At 44.0% G+C, this 18,630-nt stretch overlaps 1 protein-coding gene across 1 annotated transcript in view; it reads right to left on the reverse strand.

The window, feature by feature from the left end:
- ADCY1 (adenylate cyclase 1) overlaps positions 1-18,630 on the reverse strand; it is a 252,600-nt gene that overhangs the window by 78,182 nt on the left and 155,788 nt on the right. Inside the window, exons 9-11 of the mRNA XM_023544192.2 lie at positions 3,787-3,981; positions 3,493-3,590; positions 2,134-2,218 (exon numbers count right to left, since the gene is read on the reverse strand). Of these exons, the coding sequence (XP_023399960.2) occupies positions 2,134-2,218; positions 3,493-3,590; positions 3,787-3,981 (378 nt within the window). The remainder of the gene's footprint in view (positions 1-2,133; positions 2,219-3,492; positions 3,591-3,786; positions 3,982-18,630) is intronic.

Consider the following 18,630-nt stretch of genomic DNA (forward strand, 5'->3'; position numbering starts at 1 on the left):
TGCTGTCAAAGATGGATGAGTGAAGGTCACCAATGGCCACGGAGCGGCCACAGCAGCCTGGATGCCCAGCTTTGGACCTCTGTGATGTCAGGAAGAAACACACTCCTTGTTTAACCACAGGCTTTGTCAGGAGTATGTTACTGGCAACTGCACCTAGTCCTCACTGCCTGCCAATCACCTCCTCTCCCTCGGCCCAGAGGGCCCTGCCCTCCTGCCTGCCAGGCTTCTCCCACACACCTCCCAGGTCAGAATTCTTCTGTCCCTTCCTTCCTGACCTCTGTCCCCACAGCCTTCTGCACAGCCCCTATCAGAGCCCTAATCGTCCCATGTGTGAATCTCAGAGCCCAGCATGGGCCTGGCGCAGAATGTGGACGACTGCATACTTGCAGGATGAACCGAATCCCAGCTTTTTCCATATGTGAGAACGGTTTGCTGTCTCTGGGCATGATCTTTACTTCTCAATGGCAGTTGGTGAGCACAGGCTGACTGCAGCTGCAGAAACACTGAGTTCCCGGCAGTTCTGCAAGCTTGACCTTCAAATGCACATGATTAGGAAAAAAAAAAAAAAATGCTTCATGCCCTGTTCCTGGGCTGAAGGTAAGGAGGGGCCAGAACACATTCAGAAAGAAAGGAACCAATTGAGTCCAGCACAGAGCCTACCCAGAGACTCAAACACCAGAGGAGGGAACATGTAGGTGACACAATCTACGTAATCCTGTTTTATATCATCACCCAGGCATCATTCTGGCCACCTCTCCAGCCACAAGGGCAACTGCCTTACCAAAGTAGGTGGTCTGATTACAGTACAGTAGTTACAGCTGCCAACCTCTCACAGAACACACACATTTGTGGGACCAAGTCGTTATCAAGGTTCAATGCTATTTTTATGGACAGAAGGTCTCTGCCTGGTTTGGGAGGCTCTAATTAATGAAGCAGCAGAGGTGTGAGAAATCTATGCAAGAAAACCATGATTCCTGTCAATCCTCCACTATGTGGCTTCAATGTTGCAACTACCATCTTGTAGTTGCTGTGTTCCCCAACAGTTACCCCTGCTTTCTGCCTGCAGCATGCTATCGGTACAGGACTGAATGCACAGGTTCCCAACCCTGGGGCCAGATGTGGCAGGCTTTAGAATCATCATCCATTTGTCATGCTTTCACTTGAAATTACATGAATAAAGCAATCCTATTTAAGGTTGATCATTTTAATGCTTACCATTCCAAATACCACTGATCTATAAACATCGTCGCTGCGCTTGTTTTTAAGATGTGGTATTTTTTTAATTAAAAAAAAAAAAAAACAAGCAATTACTTAGAGATAGGTAAGAAGTTAAATGAATAAAACTAGATTTGATGGCTTCAAGACATTGATGTTTTCAACAATTATGCAAAAGGCGACACTGGGTCAGCCAGATGTGATAAGGGAGGACATACTGGGGAGAATAGGACACGTGGAAAGGTTGGTCAGAGATGTGATGCAAAAGAATGCAAAACAAACAAACCATTTGCAGTTGAGTCAATTCAGACACACTGCAACTCTGTGTGTCAGCATAGGACTGTGCTCCATAGAGTTTTCATAGCTGTAACTTTTTAGAAGCAGATTACCAGGCCTTTTCTCTGAGGTGCCTCTGAACTGCCAACCTTTCAGTTAGCAGCCAAGTGCTTAATCATATGCACTGCCCAGGGACTCATGCAAAGGAATGCAGGCCTAGAAAAATAGAGAGACCTTTCCAAAGAGCCATGGGCTGTACAAGGCTGCAAATTCCAACCCTTCACTCTCAATGGCCACAAAAGCAACGTCAAGTGAAGAACTATTGCCAGGATCTCGATCACTGATCAGTGTAGACAGTCCTCCTGGGAAAATACCATCTCCTGCTCTTGCCTTTTGAGTCTATGAACTGAACTCACAAGGAGCCATTTCTCCCTAGTGCCCTTGCCAGATTCCCACTCCTGGAATCAGGGTTGGGATATTAAGTTCATTTACCAGTATCCATCACCCCCCAACCCTGTGCACACCAGCCATGACCCAAGACCCCACACAGTGTGGGCACCCCATGCTTTCTCACTGAGCAGATCCACTCTACTTGCTGTCCCCACCATTCTGCCGAGAAGGGTGGCAGAGCCATGCACATACCTGGACTCGTGTGATGTGCAGATACATGATACATGCCACCAAGAAGCAAATGCAGAACACAAGCAGGACCAAAGCGACCAGGTTCCTAGGAAGACAGGAGGACACGTGGTTCACTGCTGGCTGCGGCTAGGTGCAGCCCCTCCTCTCTTACCCAGTAGATCTCATGATCCCCTCCCACGAAGGCTGACTGCCACCAGGTGTCTGGGGACTTACTTGTGACTGGTTCTCATGGAGAGAAGGCACACACACTAGGGCTCCCGGCTAAGCAGGACCCTTCTCATGTCCACCCCACCCCATCCCACCACCACCCACCACCAAGATCTCAGCCCAACATGAGAGCTACCAACTTGGTTAGGGGCCCTTTTCTTTCCAGGAAACACTGGAGATACCCAGACTCCAAGTCTGCATTGCTATCACTGTCTTTTTGCTGAGCTTTATCTGGGAAGAGCTTTTCTAGGAAAAGCTGACTATAGTGATCTCCACATAGGGCCATCTAGCCGCTCCTTGCATTCACAGTCTATCTGTGTAGGCAGGGGTGGGTGAGGATGTGTTCAGAGCTCCCAAGAGTGTTGTCCTCCTCCTCAGTAGGTATGGGATGGCTTCTATTTGTTTTCTGGAAACTTGAGGGAGATATTATTCCCCTAAAAAAATTAAAAAACCCGTTGCTGTCAAGTCGCTTCCAACTCATAGCGACCCTATAGGACAGAGCAGAATTGCCTCAGAGGGTTTCCAAGGAGCAGCTGGTAGATTCGAACTGCTGACCTTTTGCTTGGCAACCAAATGCTTAACCACTGCACCACCACCAGGGCTCCAATTTAGTGTTACATCCAGAAGAAAAGTGAAAAGTGGAGATTCTCTGGTGTCTTCCTTACCAAAAAATAAAAATGGCCAAACTCACTTGAATTACCTGATGGCTAAATATTATTAAAATTACTAGGTATCCACCCTTTGAAGAGGTACTTTTTCTCATCTGAATGTTTCTGAAAGTGCCATGCACCTGAACATAAATACATCCATTTGGTGGACTGTTTCCTCCTGCAAAAGCTATCATTAAGCCAATGGTGCGTCTTGCATTGATGGAGAAACTGAAAATAGCTGGTGTCTTAGAATTGCATAAATGTGAGTTTAAAAGTGAAAAGTGAGCAGCCACACACTATTTGCCATCAAGGCTTGTAAAACTATTTGTTGAGTAAGTGGAGAATTTGTGTGTGAGTGGTGTCTTCTCCAGATGTTGGGGCACAACAGCAGCTCAGGTAAAGCAACCATGCGAGACGAACCTAACAGAAACAACCATCAGCACCAGAAACAGAGTCTGAACGGCCTTTTTACGTAGTTGACTAAACTGGGGATAGCACTTACTGTGGGATTATGAGAAGGTAGACAAGGCCAAGTAAGGCAGCTAGAATGAGTGCAAGACCAACAGCACTGGTGAAGTACTCGTCTTGAAGCTTGTGGTACTGTGAGAGAGAGACCAAACACTAAATGGCCACAAACTGCCAAACGACAAGCACAATCTCACAAACACCTAGCACGTTGTCCAGGAAGGACACCACCCTCGCCCAAAGGAAAAAGGAGCAACGGTCTGGGATGTCCACCCCACTTCCAGTGGGCCCTTGGGGTTTTGGCTTACACTTGAAGGATAGAGTCACTAACCTTTTGTTCTCGTTCAACGTGCTTGTACCTCAGGGTAAAGAAGTTCAAGTCTGCCATCTCCAACTCTGTTTGCCGGGCCTCCAAGAGGCGGCTGATGTATCTGTTGACACGAGTGCCAGGCGTGGTGTAGACAACATTGGTGGAGAAAGATGACCGGTTTCTGAGTTTTTCTGAGGCTGTTCTCAACGCCCTCCGCTGCAGCCACCATGAAAATAAAGGACTCTCGTCAAATCCTCCACTTATTGAAGAAAAGGCCTTTTACTCTCCCTACAGCCTGTATCCTCATCCACTGAGTACTCTGGGATCTGGTTCGGGAATCTGGGATGCAATCAAAGCCACACGGCTTCCTAGAAGTATGATCTCAGGCAAGTTATTAAACTACCCTGTTTCCACGTTTGTAGAACGGGAATGAAACAGCACCTACCTGGCAGCACTGTGATGAGGGCTACAGGATGTTACACAGGTGAAAGGCTGAGAACAGTGCCCACGTGGAGCGGACACCTGATCTCATGAAAAAGCCCACTCCACACGGAGAGTGAGGCCCTGGAACAATCAAAGCGGGGGTCCAAGGGACTTTAACCAAACCTTTATAGGGGCTGAGGGGACAGAGTGCTAATCTCTGCTCCCGCTGCATCTGCTAAGTCAGATGTGGGGCATAAGAAAGCATCCTTTCGTAAAAGAAAAACAGAGTCTAGAAACCACCTGGCATGATCTGATTATGAGTACCTTTATAAGCAGACCCATTAAATGGTATTTCAAACATTTGAGGCGAAAGCAAGAAAATGAAAAAGATGCTATCTCTGCAGCTCCAGAAAAGATGGTATAAACACACTTCTACCTTTTTTTTTTTTTAATTAACTTTTATTAAGCTTCAAGTGAACGTTTACAAATCCAATCAGTCTGTCACATATAAGTTTACATACATCTCACTCCCTACTCCCACTTGCTCTCCCCTTCTTGAGTCAGCCCTTTCAGTCTCTCCTTTCGTGACAACTTTGCCGGCTTCCCTCTCTCTCTATCCTCCCATCCCCCCTCCAGACAAGAGTTGCCAACACAATCTCAAGTGTCCACCTGATATAATTAGCTCACTCTTCATCAGCGTCTCTCTCCCACCCGCTGACCAGTCCCTTTCATGTCTGATGAGTTGTCTTCGGGGATGGTTCCTGGCCTGTGCCAACAGAAGGTCTGGGGACCATGGCCGCCGGGATTCCTCTAGTCTCAGTCAGACCATTAAGTTTGGTCTTTTTATGAGACTTTGGGGTCTGTATCCCACTGATCTCCTGCTCCCTCAGGGGTCCTCTGCTGTGTTCCCTGTCAGGGCAGTCATTGATTGTGGTCGGGCACCAACTAGTTCTTCTGGTCTCAGGATGATGTAGGTCTCTGGTTCATGTGGCCCTTTCTGTCTCTTGGGCTCTTAGTTGTCGTGTGACCTTGGTGTTCTTCATTTTCCTTTGCTCCAGGTGGGTTGAGACCAATTGATGCATCTTAGATGGCCGCTTGTTAGCATTTAAGACCCCAGACGCCACTTTTCAAAGTGGGATGCAGAATGTTTTCATAATAGAATTATTTTGCCAATTGACTTAGAAGGCCCCTTAAACCATGGTCCCCAAACCCCCGCCCTTGCTCCGCTGACCTTTGAAGCATTCAGTTTATCCCGGAAACCTCTTTGCTTTTGGTCCAGTCCAACTGAGCTGACCTTCCATGTATTGAGTGTTGTCTTTCCGTTCACCTAAAGCAGTTCTTATCTACTGATTAATCAATAAAAAACCCTCTCCCACCCTCCCTCCCTCCCCCCCTCATAACCACAAAAGTATGTGTTCTTCTCAGGTTTACTATTTCTCAAGATCTTATAATAGTGGTCTTATACAATATTTGTCCTTTTGCCTCTGACTAATTTCGCTCAGCATAATGTCTTCCAGGTTCCTACCTTTTTTTTTTTTTTTTGCTGCTGAATATTATAGAGCTAAAGACCCTGACACTAGATACGAAACAAACATAAGAGTGTTGAGGGGGAAAGAAGAAGGCAGACCTTGGGATCTGCAAAAAATACAAATCAAAAAAAAAAAAAAACACAAACAGATCGGTGAGTCCCTAGAGTTCTTTTTGCCCTTGTATACTTTAGGCTATGAAGGCTTAATCTAGCAAAGTTACACTTAGGGAAGGAAATGTAGGGGTTCAATTATGCTTGCCACTGAGAAAGCAAAACGACTTTGGTCCACATAACGGTATTTCCATGGGACAACTGATGCAGGGGTCTCAAACTCAAATGTGTAGCAACGCCTGCTGCTGCTACCCAACACCCACCCCAAGAGCCTTCCTCCCTAGTAATGGAGGCGATGATGCAGCTGATCCCCTGCAATGACCATGTGGCTGTGCTCTGGATAATGAGCTGTAGGCAAAGTGCTGTTTGTATATCAATGTTCACTGTAGCACTGTCTACAATAGCTAAAAGGTGGAAATGATCTAAATGCCCATTGACAGATTAATGGATAAACAAAATGTGGTACATACATACAATGGAGTACTACTCAGCCAGTAGGAGAAATGAAGTCTTGATACATGGATGGAGCTGGAAGATATGCTGAGTGAAGTAAGTCAATCACAAATGGACAACTATTGTATGAACTCACTTATATAAAAACACAAGAAAAGGCAAATGTACAGAGACCAAAGTTTGTTAGTGGTTACCAGAGGAGGGAGGGAAGGGAGAGGTGGGGTACATATCATGATGGTGATGGAACTATCCCATTGAGGACAGGGTTACACAACCAATTATTACAATTGCTGGCAATAAGTTGTACACCTGTAAAAGTTGTATGACAGCCATATTTATAACAACAAGAACAGCACAATGAAAGAGTAGCTGCTAAAGCTTCTTATGTACAACCAAAATCTTCATGGGATTTTGTTTCTTGGTGTGAAGGTTTAGGGTCATGGTTTCATGGGAAATCCTAGTTAGCTAAGCCTAATAACTTGTTAAGTACTTCCGTTCTACCTCCTAGTTTGCTGTGTACTGCTTGGGGTCTTAAAAGCTTGCAAGCAGCCATCCAAGGTACAACAATTGGTCTCTATCCACATGCTGCAACAGAGGAAGAAAGAGCATCAAGAATAGGAGTATGACATGGTATGTGTGGCTAACTGCCTCCATGAACAACTGCCTCCAATGCCATGAGGTCAGAACTGGATGGTGCCTGGCTACCATTACTGACCATTTGATCAAAGATTCTATGATCAAAGATTCCCCTGATCAAAATGGGGAAAATGCAAAACAGAATTTCAAATTCTCATGGAATCCAGACTTCTTGGAGCCATGAAGGTTGAATGAACCCCTAAAACTATTGCCCTGAGATAATCTTTAAACTTTAAGCCAAAAATATTCCCTGAAGTTTTCTTAAAACCAAACAATAGTTTAGCTTAACTAGTAAAAAATGTCTGCCTTGAGCATTATGCTCTTCTAAGAACTAGCTATATGGGATCAAATTGACAACAGCAACTCGAAAGGTTAGATAGAAACCTTAGGGCGCAGTGAATTTATGTTGATGGGAGAGAAACAACCTAGAAAAAGAGGGTGAGAATGGTTGCACAACTCTAAAAATGTAATCAGTTTCACTAAATGGTACATGTAGAAACTATTAAATTGGTGTATGTTTTGTTGTATATATTCTCAGCAGCAACAAGAAAATAAATAAACAAATAAATAAAAAGAAAACTCAAGAGAATTAAGTAAAAAGCAATTGGAATCAGTTTCGATAAGTGTGGACCAAACATATGCTGAAATTTTATCCTCATTAAATTCAGATAGCAATCACAGAAATTATGCTTTTCAAAGAACTTCATAGCAATGCTTAAAACAAAAAGATCTGGAGAGTGGGTAGGGAGAAACTCTTGATGGATCTGAAACAAAGTAAAACAGAAGACACAACACTATCATATTGGCTGAAAAAAACAAAAACCCATTGCTGTTGAGTCGTTTCTGACTCACAGCAACCCTATAGGACAGAGTAGAACTGCCCCATAGGGTTTCCAAGGAGTGGGTGGTGGATCTGAACTGCCAGCCTTTTGATTACAACCAAGCTCTTAAGCACTGTGCCACCAGGGCTCCTAGATCATACTGGCAGTATTTTCTAAATGTGATGAAATCCGGTATGAATGAGGACTGAAGAAGGCAGCCAGCTTTTAGATATACTGTTGGTGGGAGTCAGCAGGGTACACACACTTGTTAGAGAGCAATCTGGCAACAGCTACCTCCATGATCTTTTCAATTGTCTCATATGCATATGAGAGCTGGACAATGAAGAAGGAAGACAGAACTGTGTACACTGGTATATTAGAATTGTGGTGTTGGCCAGGAATACTGAATGTACCATGGACTGCTAAAAAAATGAACAAATCAGTCTTAAAAGAAATACAACTAAAATGATCCTTAGAAGTGCTGATGGCGAGATTTTATCTTCCTTACTTTGGACACGTCATCAGGAAAGACCAATCGATAGAAAAGGACATCATGCTTGGTAAAGCAGAGGGCCAGTGCAGGTGAAGGAAACCATCCATGAGATGGACGGACACAACAGCTCCAACAATGGACTCAAACATACCAATGATCATGAAGATGGGGCAGGACCAGCCAATGTATAGTTCTGTTATACATAAGGTCACCATGAGTTGGAGCCAACTCGATGGCAACTAATAACAACAATCAAAAATTAAACTATACACACCATTTAGCCCAGCAATTTCACTACAAGGAAATCACCACTGGCTATACCTAACAAAAGTTCACTAAGATACACGTTATGATAGCGAAGGTTGTATGTCAATTTAGCCAGGCCGTAATTCTCAGTTGCTTGGCAGTTACTTAGTCTGACAGCTTTTTAATGATGTAATCACCTCCATAATGAGATCTGATATAATGTGATCACCTCCATGATGAGATCTGTTGTGAGCAGCCAGTCAGTTGAAACGGAGATTCCTCGGAGGTGTGGCCTGCATCCAACATAGGTGGAAATTCTGGCAAGACTTGCTGGCTTTTGCTCACTCTGGATCCTGCATCTAGCTCCTGTTATCTGACCTCTGATTCCTGGGACTTGAGCAAGCAGTTTACCTGCCATTTTACCTGCCAATCTTGGGATTCGTCAGCCTCCACAGCCTGTGAGCCAAAGGCCTGCTGTCTGGCCTTTAGATCTTGAATTCACCAGCACTTGCGGCTACATGAGTCAGGAGTAGTCTCCAGCCTGACCCACAGACTTGGGACTTTCCAGCCTGTACAAGCCCCTGAGCCATTCCCTTGCTGTAAATCTCTTTCTATATATTTATACACTGCACTGGTTCTCCTTCTCCAAAGAACCCAGCCTAAGACACATGTAAAACAGGATGTTCACAGCACCAGTGATCATTACGACAAAAATCTAAAAAAAAGTTCCTGTCTACAAACAAGCAACTGACTAAATCCATTACTGTGCCTATAGTGGAAGGCCATATGGCCACTTTAAAAATGACTGAGATTTGCATGGAAACCCTGGTGACGTAGTGGTTAAGTGCTACAGCTGCTAACCAAAAGGTCGGCAGATTGAATCCACCAGGTGCTCCTTGGAAACTCTATGGGGCAGTTCTACTCTGTTCTATAGGTTTGCTATGAGCCGGAATCAACTCGACGGCAATGGGCAATGGGTATAAGATTTGCATGTGCTGGTGAGGGACTACCCTCCAGATCTCTTATTGAGTGAAAAGTCATACACAGAACAGGATGATGTTCCCATTTGCTTCAGCCTTCTGGTGCATACATAAATTACTTTCTGGCAGGAAACACAAATGGTAAACATGTAGGGGGGGTTTGACTGTCATATGTACATACTGCTTCAATTTTTTTTTTTTTTTTTAGCAACATGGTTAGGCATTTTTAAGTGTGAGAAGGACAAAAGCAGTATTAAAAAAAAAAAACTCCTAGGTGTAGACTTTACAAGAGACAAATCTAATGTCAAATATTAGGAAATCGAAACACAGAAAGTGTTATAACATGGACCAGGACTGCCTTGCTTCCCACCTGCTGCCGGGATCTGACTGGGCCAGCTTTGCTGATATGCGTTAGAATCTCTGACTGGGACTGTTGTTTTTAAACGCTGTTGAATCAATTTGGACTCACAGCAACCCTGTGTGACGGAGCAGAAGTGTCCCATAGGGTTTTCTAGGCTGCAATCTTTACAGAAGCAGATTGCCAGATCTCTCTCCTGCAGAGCCACTAGTTGGGTTCAAACCACCAACCTTTTAGTCAGCAGCCAAGCACTTAACCGATGCACCACCAGGCTCCTTACAGACCTGCTCATCTAGATATTTGATCAAAAACATAAATGCACTTTCATGAACCAAACTGCTCTGAATTATTTGCTTTGACCAAAGAAAAAAGAAGTAGAAATGACCCAAATATCCGTGGAGGTTGATTAAATAAATGGTCTATCCTCAGACTGGAACACCCTGCAACTATTTAAAAAAACACACTTAGGAGAAATATTTAATAATATAAGGGAATGTTTACATGAAAAAAGCAAGCAACCAAACTGCCTGTATGTATATCATCAAATCAATTTTATTAAATTTATTAAAAATACTATATATCCACATACATATAAAACACTGGAAGGACCAAAATGTTAACCCTAGATTTTTGTGGAGTGGTAGGATTATAGATGGGTGCTTTTTGTTTTATTCTTCATGCATTTTTGTATTTTTTCCACATTTTTCTACAATCAATTATTTTTATAAATATGGAAAAAAGAAAGAGACCATGAGTAAGTACATTTTGGGAGGGGGTTAGGCGTTTATACAGGAGCTCGTCCTTGGGGCATTAATGAGACCAGTCATTTGAAGGTGAGCTGAAGAGCCGTGTGTACTGCCCATGCTGTGTGCAGGGTAAGCACCAATGAAGGAGACCAAATCTCCAGGCCGGAAGTGGAGCAGAGAGGGGAGGCCTGGAAAACTCCTACATACCACCAGGAATAGGAAAGGTCATTTGTGGAGAACTTTTGGCTCCTCCCATTGTTTCCAAGGAGCAGCTGGTAGATTCGAACTGTCAACCTTTTGGTTAGCAGCTGAGCTCTTAACCACTGTGCCACCAGGGCTCCCTGGAGGGAGAAGGGCCTGGAAAACACTAGACCCCAGGTGAGCAAAGGGTTTGACGCTCTCCAGGCAGAGTGGACACTCCCATCCTGACCCCACCACAGCTTCTCCTAACTGCATCTCCGGGGCACAGTTTCATTCATCACTGGCATGTATGTACATGTGCTAGGTCTGGAGACATGAATAAACAGAAGATACAAGGAAAAATCAGGCAAAAAGTGAGGGATATAGACATGCCAAGAAAAACTTAACAGCAGAGTCACTCACAGACTCTGGGGAGGCCACAGAGGAGACTGAAAGCCTGTGTTGCCAGAGATGCCAGGCAGCATCCCACCAGGAGAGCCACATGCACTGGGGCTTGCTCCCTGCCAGGTCCCAGTCTACACATTGCATGCATGTCACTCACATGGTCACCCCAAAATGCAAAAACTCCCCAAGATGGAGACATTTTTCATTCCCATTTTGGAATTATTTTCATAATTCACCTCCAGGATGGAGGCAGATGGCGATGAAGGGAAACATCAAAGATGTAGGGAAACTGGCCCCTTAATTTGCTCCCACCTAGCCTGCAGCCACCTCCCATTTGGGCCCTGGACTGTCTCTCCTCCTCTGTCCAAACAGTGGGCCTTGGTCCTAAGGAGGAGAATTGCCTGGGCCTCATGAAGGTGGCCCAAGGGGCACAGAGGCCAGAATCGACCTCTTCCAAAGGGGATGCTAAGGAAGGCACAAAGGTCCAAGAGAAGAGGCTTGGCTGGGCTATTAATCTGGTAGGCTAGAAAAAGACCCCACCAGCCAGAGAGCTGGTGCGGTGACAGAGGCGTGGGGCAGCATGGTGGGTCTGTGAGGACTGGCGTGAAGGCAACGAGGTGACAAGGACTATAGGAGCAGAGAGATGGATCTAGAGAGGTAGGTGGGACCAGACCACCAAGTTCCGTGTGCACCACCACGCTTAGCACAGGGGTCACAGAGCACTTAAAAGGGCACAGCAGAGGGTGAGGTTTACAAGGCAGAGGAGGTCTCTCATAAGGGCCTAGGCTAGGAGCAGGGCCTATGTCCCAAACCACTGTCACCAAAGAATGAGACAGGTGTCTGATGGAGGTGCGGCAGCAGTAATGAAGAGGGAGGGAGCTGAGCAGCAAGGCCACTCTGGGCCCTGGGTCACGGGGATAAGCCTATTCAATACCTTTTTATACATTTGTGGGGCCACCAGACAGCAGGTGGGGATGCTGTGGGCTGGGGGACTCAGGAATCCCAGCATACAGGTGGACTCATGGATGTGGGCAGGATGTTCCAGGGAGGCTGGTGAGAGAGAGGGGGCCAAGAACAAAAGCAGGGACACCATCGTTAGTGTCATCAGAGAAAAGGAAGGTCCCTAAGGGAGGAAGGCCACCTTTGATCAGAGTGATATGGGTGGCAGGTGGATGCAGAGAGCAGCTCATGTTGCTAGGGGTCGCTGAAGGAAACAGGTGGAGTATCAAGGGACGGGTCACGGGGCTGCCGATGACTAGGTCCAGCCCTAGCCCCAAGGGACAGCCCTAAAGAAGGCAGGAGCCAGGTGAATCCAGGGTTGGCAATTCCTTCCTCCTCTCTGAGTGTAAAAGCAGAATGGGGCAAGGCCCCTGGGCCTGAGGATGCATTTCCTCAAAATTCTGCTCTACTCCTCCCTCCCAGAGAAGGTGGAGGGGATGTCACACTAAAGGTTTGATTTATCAAGTATAGTCTGAACCTATGAATCAGAGGTGGCTTTCTCCAGATCCAGCTGATCTGCCCAGAAATATATCTGAATCCCTAAGTCTGATACACTCCCGCCCCTAAGCAATCTCAACACCAAGGACTAAGTGCTGCCCCCTTCCCCACTCCTGCCCCCAATTCTCTGTGTAAGTCTGGGGAGGAAATATGCCCTGGCTTCTGAGTTTTCCTTGTGCCTCAGGCTCCACTATGCTCTGCACTTCCTGCTCCATTTACAATTTTGACTATTTGTTCATCATGGATTCTTTCACATTAAATTTTATTTTTAAAGATTATTGCACTAAATATTATTTTTCTTCATGACTGAGTTTTTGGCACCCCTTAAATTCTATACCTGAGCTAAGCGCCTCACTTACCTCACCCTAGTGCTAGCTCTGTGGGGTTGTGCTGAGTCTGAGGGGGCACCAGGTATTGAGGGAAGATAACAGCGATAACAACAGCATAGCTACTTCTGGCAATACGGCAAACAAGAGAACCTACAAAATTCTCCTGCTACAAATTCAGAGTAAAATATATTTAAACACACACACTTTAAAATGCCCATCTGAACTAGCAAGAAAGGAAATTTTTTTCAGAGGTCAAAAAAAGTCAAGATAGTGCAATATCTTTACAAAGAAAATTTAATGCAAAAGAATCCACTTTGAACAAATTGTCAAAATTGTAAAGATAACAAGTGCAGAGCCACGGAGGAGCCTGAGACACAGGAAAGAGTTAAGGGAATGCTAGAGCTACAGCCTGCCCTGGCAATCCGACGAGACCCAGATGGCTTCTAAGGGGCTTCATTTTTAATAGGCCGCTCACAGAAAATGAGAAATAAACCATAGGACCTAAGCAAGGCATGTGAGTCAGAGCAAAGACCCCTGAATTAATCCAAGAGCCCTAAAAGGCTCCATCCTCTGGAAATAACGAACCAAACATAGTGGAAAAGCTTCCCTCTCCTGACCTTGGCTCTGAATGGAGGGAGGAAACTTCCAATGGGAATCCACATAAAGACATGCTTCGTTTTATTTTCACTTTACTGAGCTTTGCAGATACTGCGTTTTCTTTCTTTTTTTTTTTTACAAATTAAAGATTTGTGGCAACCCTGCATAGAGCAAGTCCACCACTGCCACTTTTTCAACAGCCATGTGCTCACTTCATGTCTCTGTATCACATTAGCACATTTTGGTAACTGTCACAATATTTCAAACTTTTTCATTATTATTATATCTGTTATGGTGATCTGTGATCAGTGATCTCTGATGTTACTATTGTAATTGTTTTGGGGCACCACAAACCACGCCCAGACACGACGGTGAACTTCATATACGTGTGTGTTCTGCCTGCTCCACCGAACAGTGGTTCCCCTGTCTCTCTCCCTCTCCTCGGACCTCCCCATTCCCTGACACACGACAATATTGAAATTAGACCAGTTAATAACCCTACAGTGGCCTCTAAGTGTTCAAGGGAAAGGAAGAGTCGCATGTCTCTTACTTTAAATCGAAAGCTAGAAATTATTACTCTTAGTAAGAAAGGCATGTCCAAAGCCGAGACAGGCCAAAAGCTGGGCCTCTTGCACCAAACTGTTAGCCAAGTTGCGAATGCAAAGGAAAAGTTCTGGGAGGAAATTGAGAGTGCTACTGCAGTGAACACATGGATGATAAGAAAATGAAACAGTCTTATTGCTGATATGGAAAAAGTTTTAGTGGTCTGGATTTCTATCAGTGGTCTGGATCAAACCAGCCACAACATTCTCTGAAGCCAAAGCCTAACCCAGAGCAAGGCCCCAACTCTCTTCAATTCTATGAAGGCTGAGAGAGGTGAAAAAGCTGCAGAAGAAAAGTTTGAAGCTAATGGAGGTTAGCTCACAAGGTTTAAGGAAAGAAGCCATCTCCACATGCCAGGTGAAGCTGCAGGTGCCGATGGAGAAGCTGCAGCAAATCATCCAGAAGATCCAGCTGAGACAACTGATGAAGGTGGTCACACTGAACAGCAGATTTCAATGTGGACAGAGCAGCCTTATGTTGGAAGAAGATGCCATCTGGGGCTTTTGCAGCTAGAGAGGTGAAGTCAAGGCCTAGCTTCAGAGCTTCAAAGGACAGGCTGACTCTCTTGTTAGGGGCTAACGCAGCTGGTGACCTTAAGTTGAAGCCAATGCTCACTGACCATTCTGAAAATCCTAGGGTCCTTAAGACTTATGCTAAATCTACTCTGCCTGTGCCCTATAAATGGAACAACAAAGCCTGGATGACAGCACAGTTATTTACAGCATGGTTTAGTGAATATTTTAAGCCCACTGTTGAGACCTACTGCGGAGAAAAAAAGATTCCTTTCAAAACACTACTGCTCATTGACAATGCATCTGGTCACCCAAGAAATCTGATGGAGATGTGCAAGGAGATTTATGTTGTTTTCATGCCTGCTAACACAATAGCCATTCTGCAGTCCATGGATCAAGGAGTCATTTCGACTTTCAAGTCTTCTTATTTAAGAAAGACATTTCATAAGGCTATAGCTGCCATAGCTAGTGATTTCTCTGGTGGATCTGGGCAAAAGAAACTGAAAACCTTCTGGAAAAGATTCACTATTCTAGATGCCATTAAGAACATTCATGATTCATGGGAGAAGGTTAAAATATCAACATTAACAGGAGTTTGGAAGAAGTTGATTCGAACCCTCATGGCTGACTTTGAGGGGTTCAAGACTTCAGTGGATGAAGTAACTGCTGATGTGGTGGAAACAGCAAGAGAACTAGAGTGAGAAGTAGAGCCTGAAAATGTGACTGAATTGCTCCAATCTCATGATAAAACTTTAACAGATGAGGAGTTGCTTCTTATGGATGAGCAAAGAAAGTGATTTCTTGAGTTGGAATCTACTCCTGGTGAAGATGTTGTGAACACTATTGAAATGACAACAAAGGATTTAGAATATTACACAAACTTAGTTGATAAAGCAGTGGCAGGTTTTCAGAGGACTGACTACTATTTTAAAAGAAATTTTACTGTGGGTAAAATGCTATCAAATAGCATTACATGCTACAGAGAAATCTCTCATGAAAGGAAGAGTCAATTGATGCAACAAACTCCACTATTGTCTAATTTTAAGGAATTGCCTCAGCCACCCCAACCTTCAGCAACCACCACCCTGATAAGTCAGCAGCCACTAACATCGAGGCAAGACCCTCCATCAGCAAAAAGATTACGACTCCCTGAAGGATCAGATGATGGTTAGCATGTTTAGCAATAAAGTGTCTTTTAATTAAGGTATATACATTCTTTTTTTAGACATAATGGTATTGTACACTTAACAGAGTATAGTATAAACAACTTTTATATGCACTGGGAAACAAAAAAACATGCATAACTCCCTTTATTTTGATATGTGTTTTATTATGGTGGTCTGGAACTGAACCTGCAATATCTCTGAGGTATGACTGTACACAAGCCAGTCCCCTTGAGGCCATCATTCATACTACCTGGGACATCTAAAAACCATAAGCGTAGCATTTAGTTTAAAATATCTTAATAAGGTACAATGGGAGAACAATACGGAACAGAAGCTAAGCTTCTAAAAAACAAACAAAAAAAAAAACAACCATAGACTCACTGGACCAGTTGAGAGTGGAGGACTCCTTGAGACTATCACTCTGAGATATTCTTTAAACCTTGAACCAAACTAGCCCCTGAGGTCACCTTTTAGCTAAGTAACAGACTGGCTCACAAAATAAAGAATATCATCTGTGAGTACTGTGCTCCTTTAAAAATTCATCTTTATAAGACCAAATGGTCAACAATTACTTTAAAACAAAGATGAGAAGGTAAGGGGGCAAGGAAATTAGATTACTGGAAATAGAACAATCAGAAAAGAAATAATGAGAATGCTTACACATTGTGAAAAATGTAATCAATGTCACTGGATAATTTGTTTAGGAATTGTTGAATGGGAACCTAAACTGCTGTGTAAACCTTCTCTGAAAACACAATAAAATATTATTTAAAAAAAAAAAAAAAGTCTTGAAAAGGAAAACACTCCCAGATGCCTGGCAGAAGTAAAGACCAATCTTCTTTAAGGGAGCATACCATAAACTGAGTTCTTAAAGAACTGCCAGGTGAAGTTCTAGTAATATGAGTTCAAGCAAAATCAAAAAAAAAAAAAAAAAAACCTTGAGAGACAATAAGCCACCATGAGTGAGAGTCAGCAGAATTTTGCTTCTTCCTGAAAATTCTCTACAGCTACAGTGATGGAATTTTTTAAAAGGCATAAAACCCATAAATCAGAGAAAACAAGAGCGGAGAATACAGCAGTAGAATTTTAGAGAACTGAAAATTCATAACTGACAAAGTAGGCCTTGAAACAGCCAGCAATGGAGAGTGCTAAGAATTTTCAAAAGACTCAGGCACTGGTGACAACAGCTACCTGTAGAAGCAGGGGTTAAAGGGGTGATAAAATACATAGGACTGGTTGAAAGTTGTGTAAGAACATAAGAGCTCTAGAGTTTCACTCCAGACTTCTGGGAGACTGTACTTCCTGGCCCTAAAGAAGACCAGAGAGTTCTTCGCCAGTGGGAAGACAGGGTCTCTTGGCCCAGGCTTACACATAAAGCCCATGTTGTTCAAGTGAATGCTTCCAAACAGAATGCTGAGACCTGCCCTACCCCAAGACTTTCCCACGTAACTCCAGATCTTTACCTCAAGGCCCCCACCCCACCTCCTAGCAGAAGATGAGAAGAGAACTCAGATGAATCTTACCAGCCCAAGAAGAAACAGTGGAAATCCTAACACCAGATGCACATAGGCTACCCAGAACAACCATCAGTAAAGCCCAGAGATGAGGAGTTCTGCCCACAGGCTCAGGGCTTCCAATCTGCTCTAATCCCCTAGTCTTAATCAAGAACAGAAAAAATAAGGGTTAAAGACGCCTATGGAAAATAGAGATATAAATGAATAACGAACAAACAGGAAAAAAAAAGAAGTTGTCCAGAGAAAACAAAGACCTTTCTGGGAAGAAAAAATTTAAAAACAACAAACACCTTTCATTGGTATCATCAATGGGATAATAGGGGAAAAAATACATTCTTTAGTCAGGGCAGGATGCCATAAAAAGGAACATTCAAAAACAAAGAATTATTCCTGGAATTTTTTTTTTTTTTTTGATGTGGTTGTAGAAATAAACAACTCAAAAAAAGTATTAGAAACTAAAGCTGAAGAATTCCAGAAAATGGATGAAGTGGAAAGAGACAGACCAATTCAGGAGGTCCAAAATCTACATAATAGGAATTTCTGAAGGGAAAATAAAGGAAAAGAAATAATTAAGAAAATAATTCTTGAAAACTTCCAGAGGCAGACTCTCTGGGTCCACCAAGTTCTTGTCACAAAACATGAAAACAGACCTAAACCAGGGCACACTATGATACAATTTCAGAACTGTGGGCTCAAAGAAACCAAACAAAAATGACATGTCAAAGGTCAGGACTTGGAATGGCACTGAACTTCTCAGCAGAACCCTGGGGTCCAGAGCACAGTGAAGCAAAACTATCAAGGGAGAAGAACCATTGCTCTAGGCCCAGGCAAACTATCAGGCTGCAAAACTATCAAGTGTAAGGATAAAAGCAGCACTACCCATGCACAGCCCCAACGTTTTTCCTCCTTTGCACCTTTTCACAGTAAATTGCTGGAATGTATGTTCCATCAAATTGAGGAATAAAGCCAGGAAGAGGAAACCATATGACACAAGAAACATGCGGCCACCACAGAGGACATAAAGAGGCCAGACGTGCCCTAAAGGTGGTGAAGGGCAGGCCTAGGATGACTGCTGTCCTGTGGCTCAGAGGACACAGCCTGAGGCAGGTCAGGAGGCTCCCGGGCAGCCACTTTCAAGGAAACACTGATAGAATATCTGACGTGAATGGACCTCCTGAGAGGAAGTGGAGACACCAGGTGGGGGATTCCGGCTTGGATGGCTGATAAATAAATACTTAGACTACCCAGTAGCAAAAGAACACATTTT

This window comes from Loxodonta africana, chromosome 8 (genome assembly GCF_030014295.1).
Source record: "Loxodonta africana isolate mLoxAfr1 chromosome 8, mLoxAfr1.hap2, whole genome shotgun sequence".
Lineage (NCBI taxonomy): Eukaryota > Metazoa > Chordata > Mammalia > Proboscidea > Elephantidae > Loxodonta > Loxodonta africana.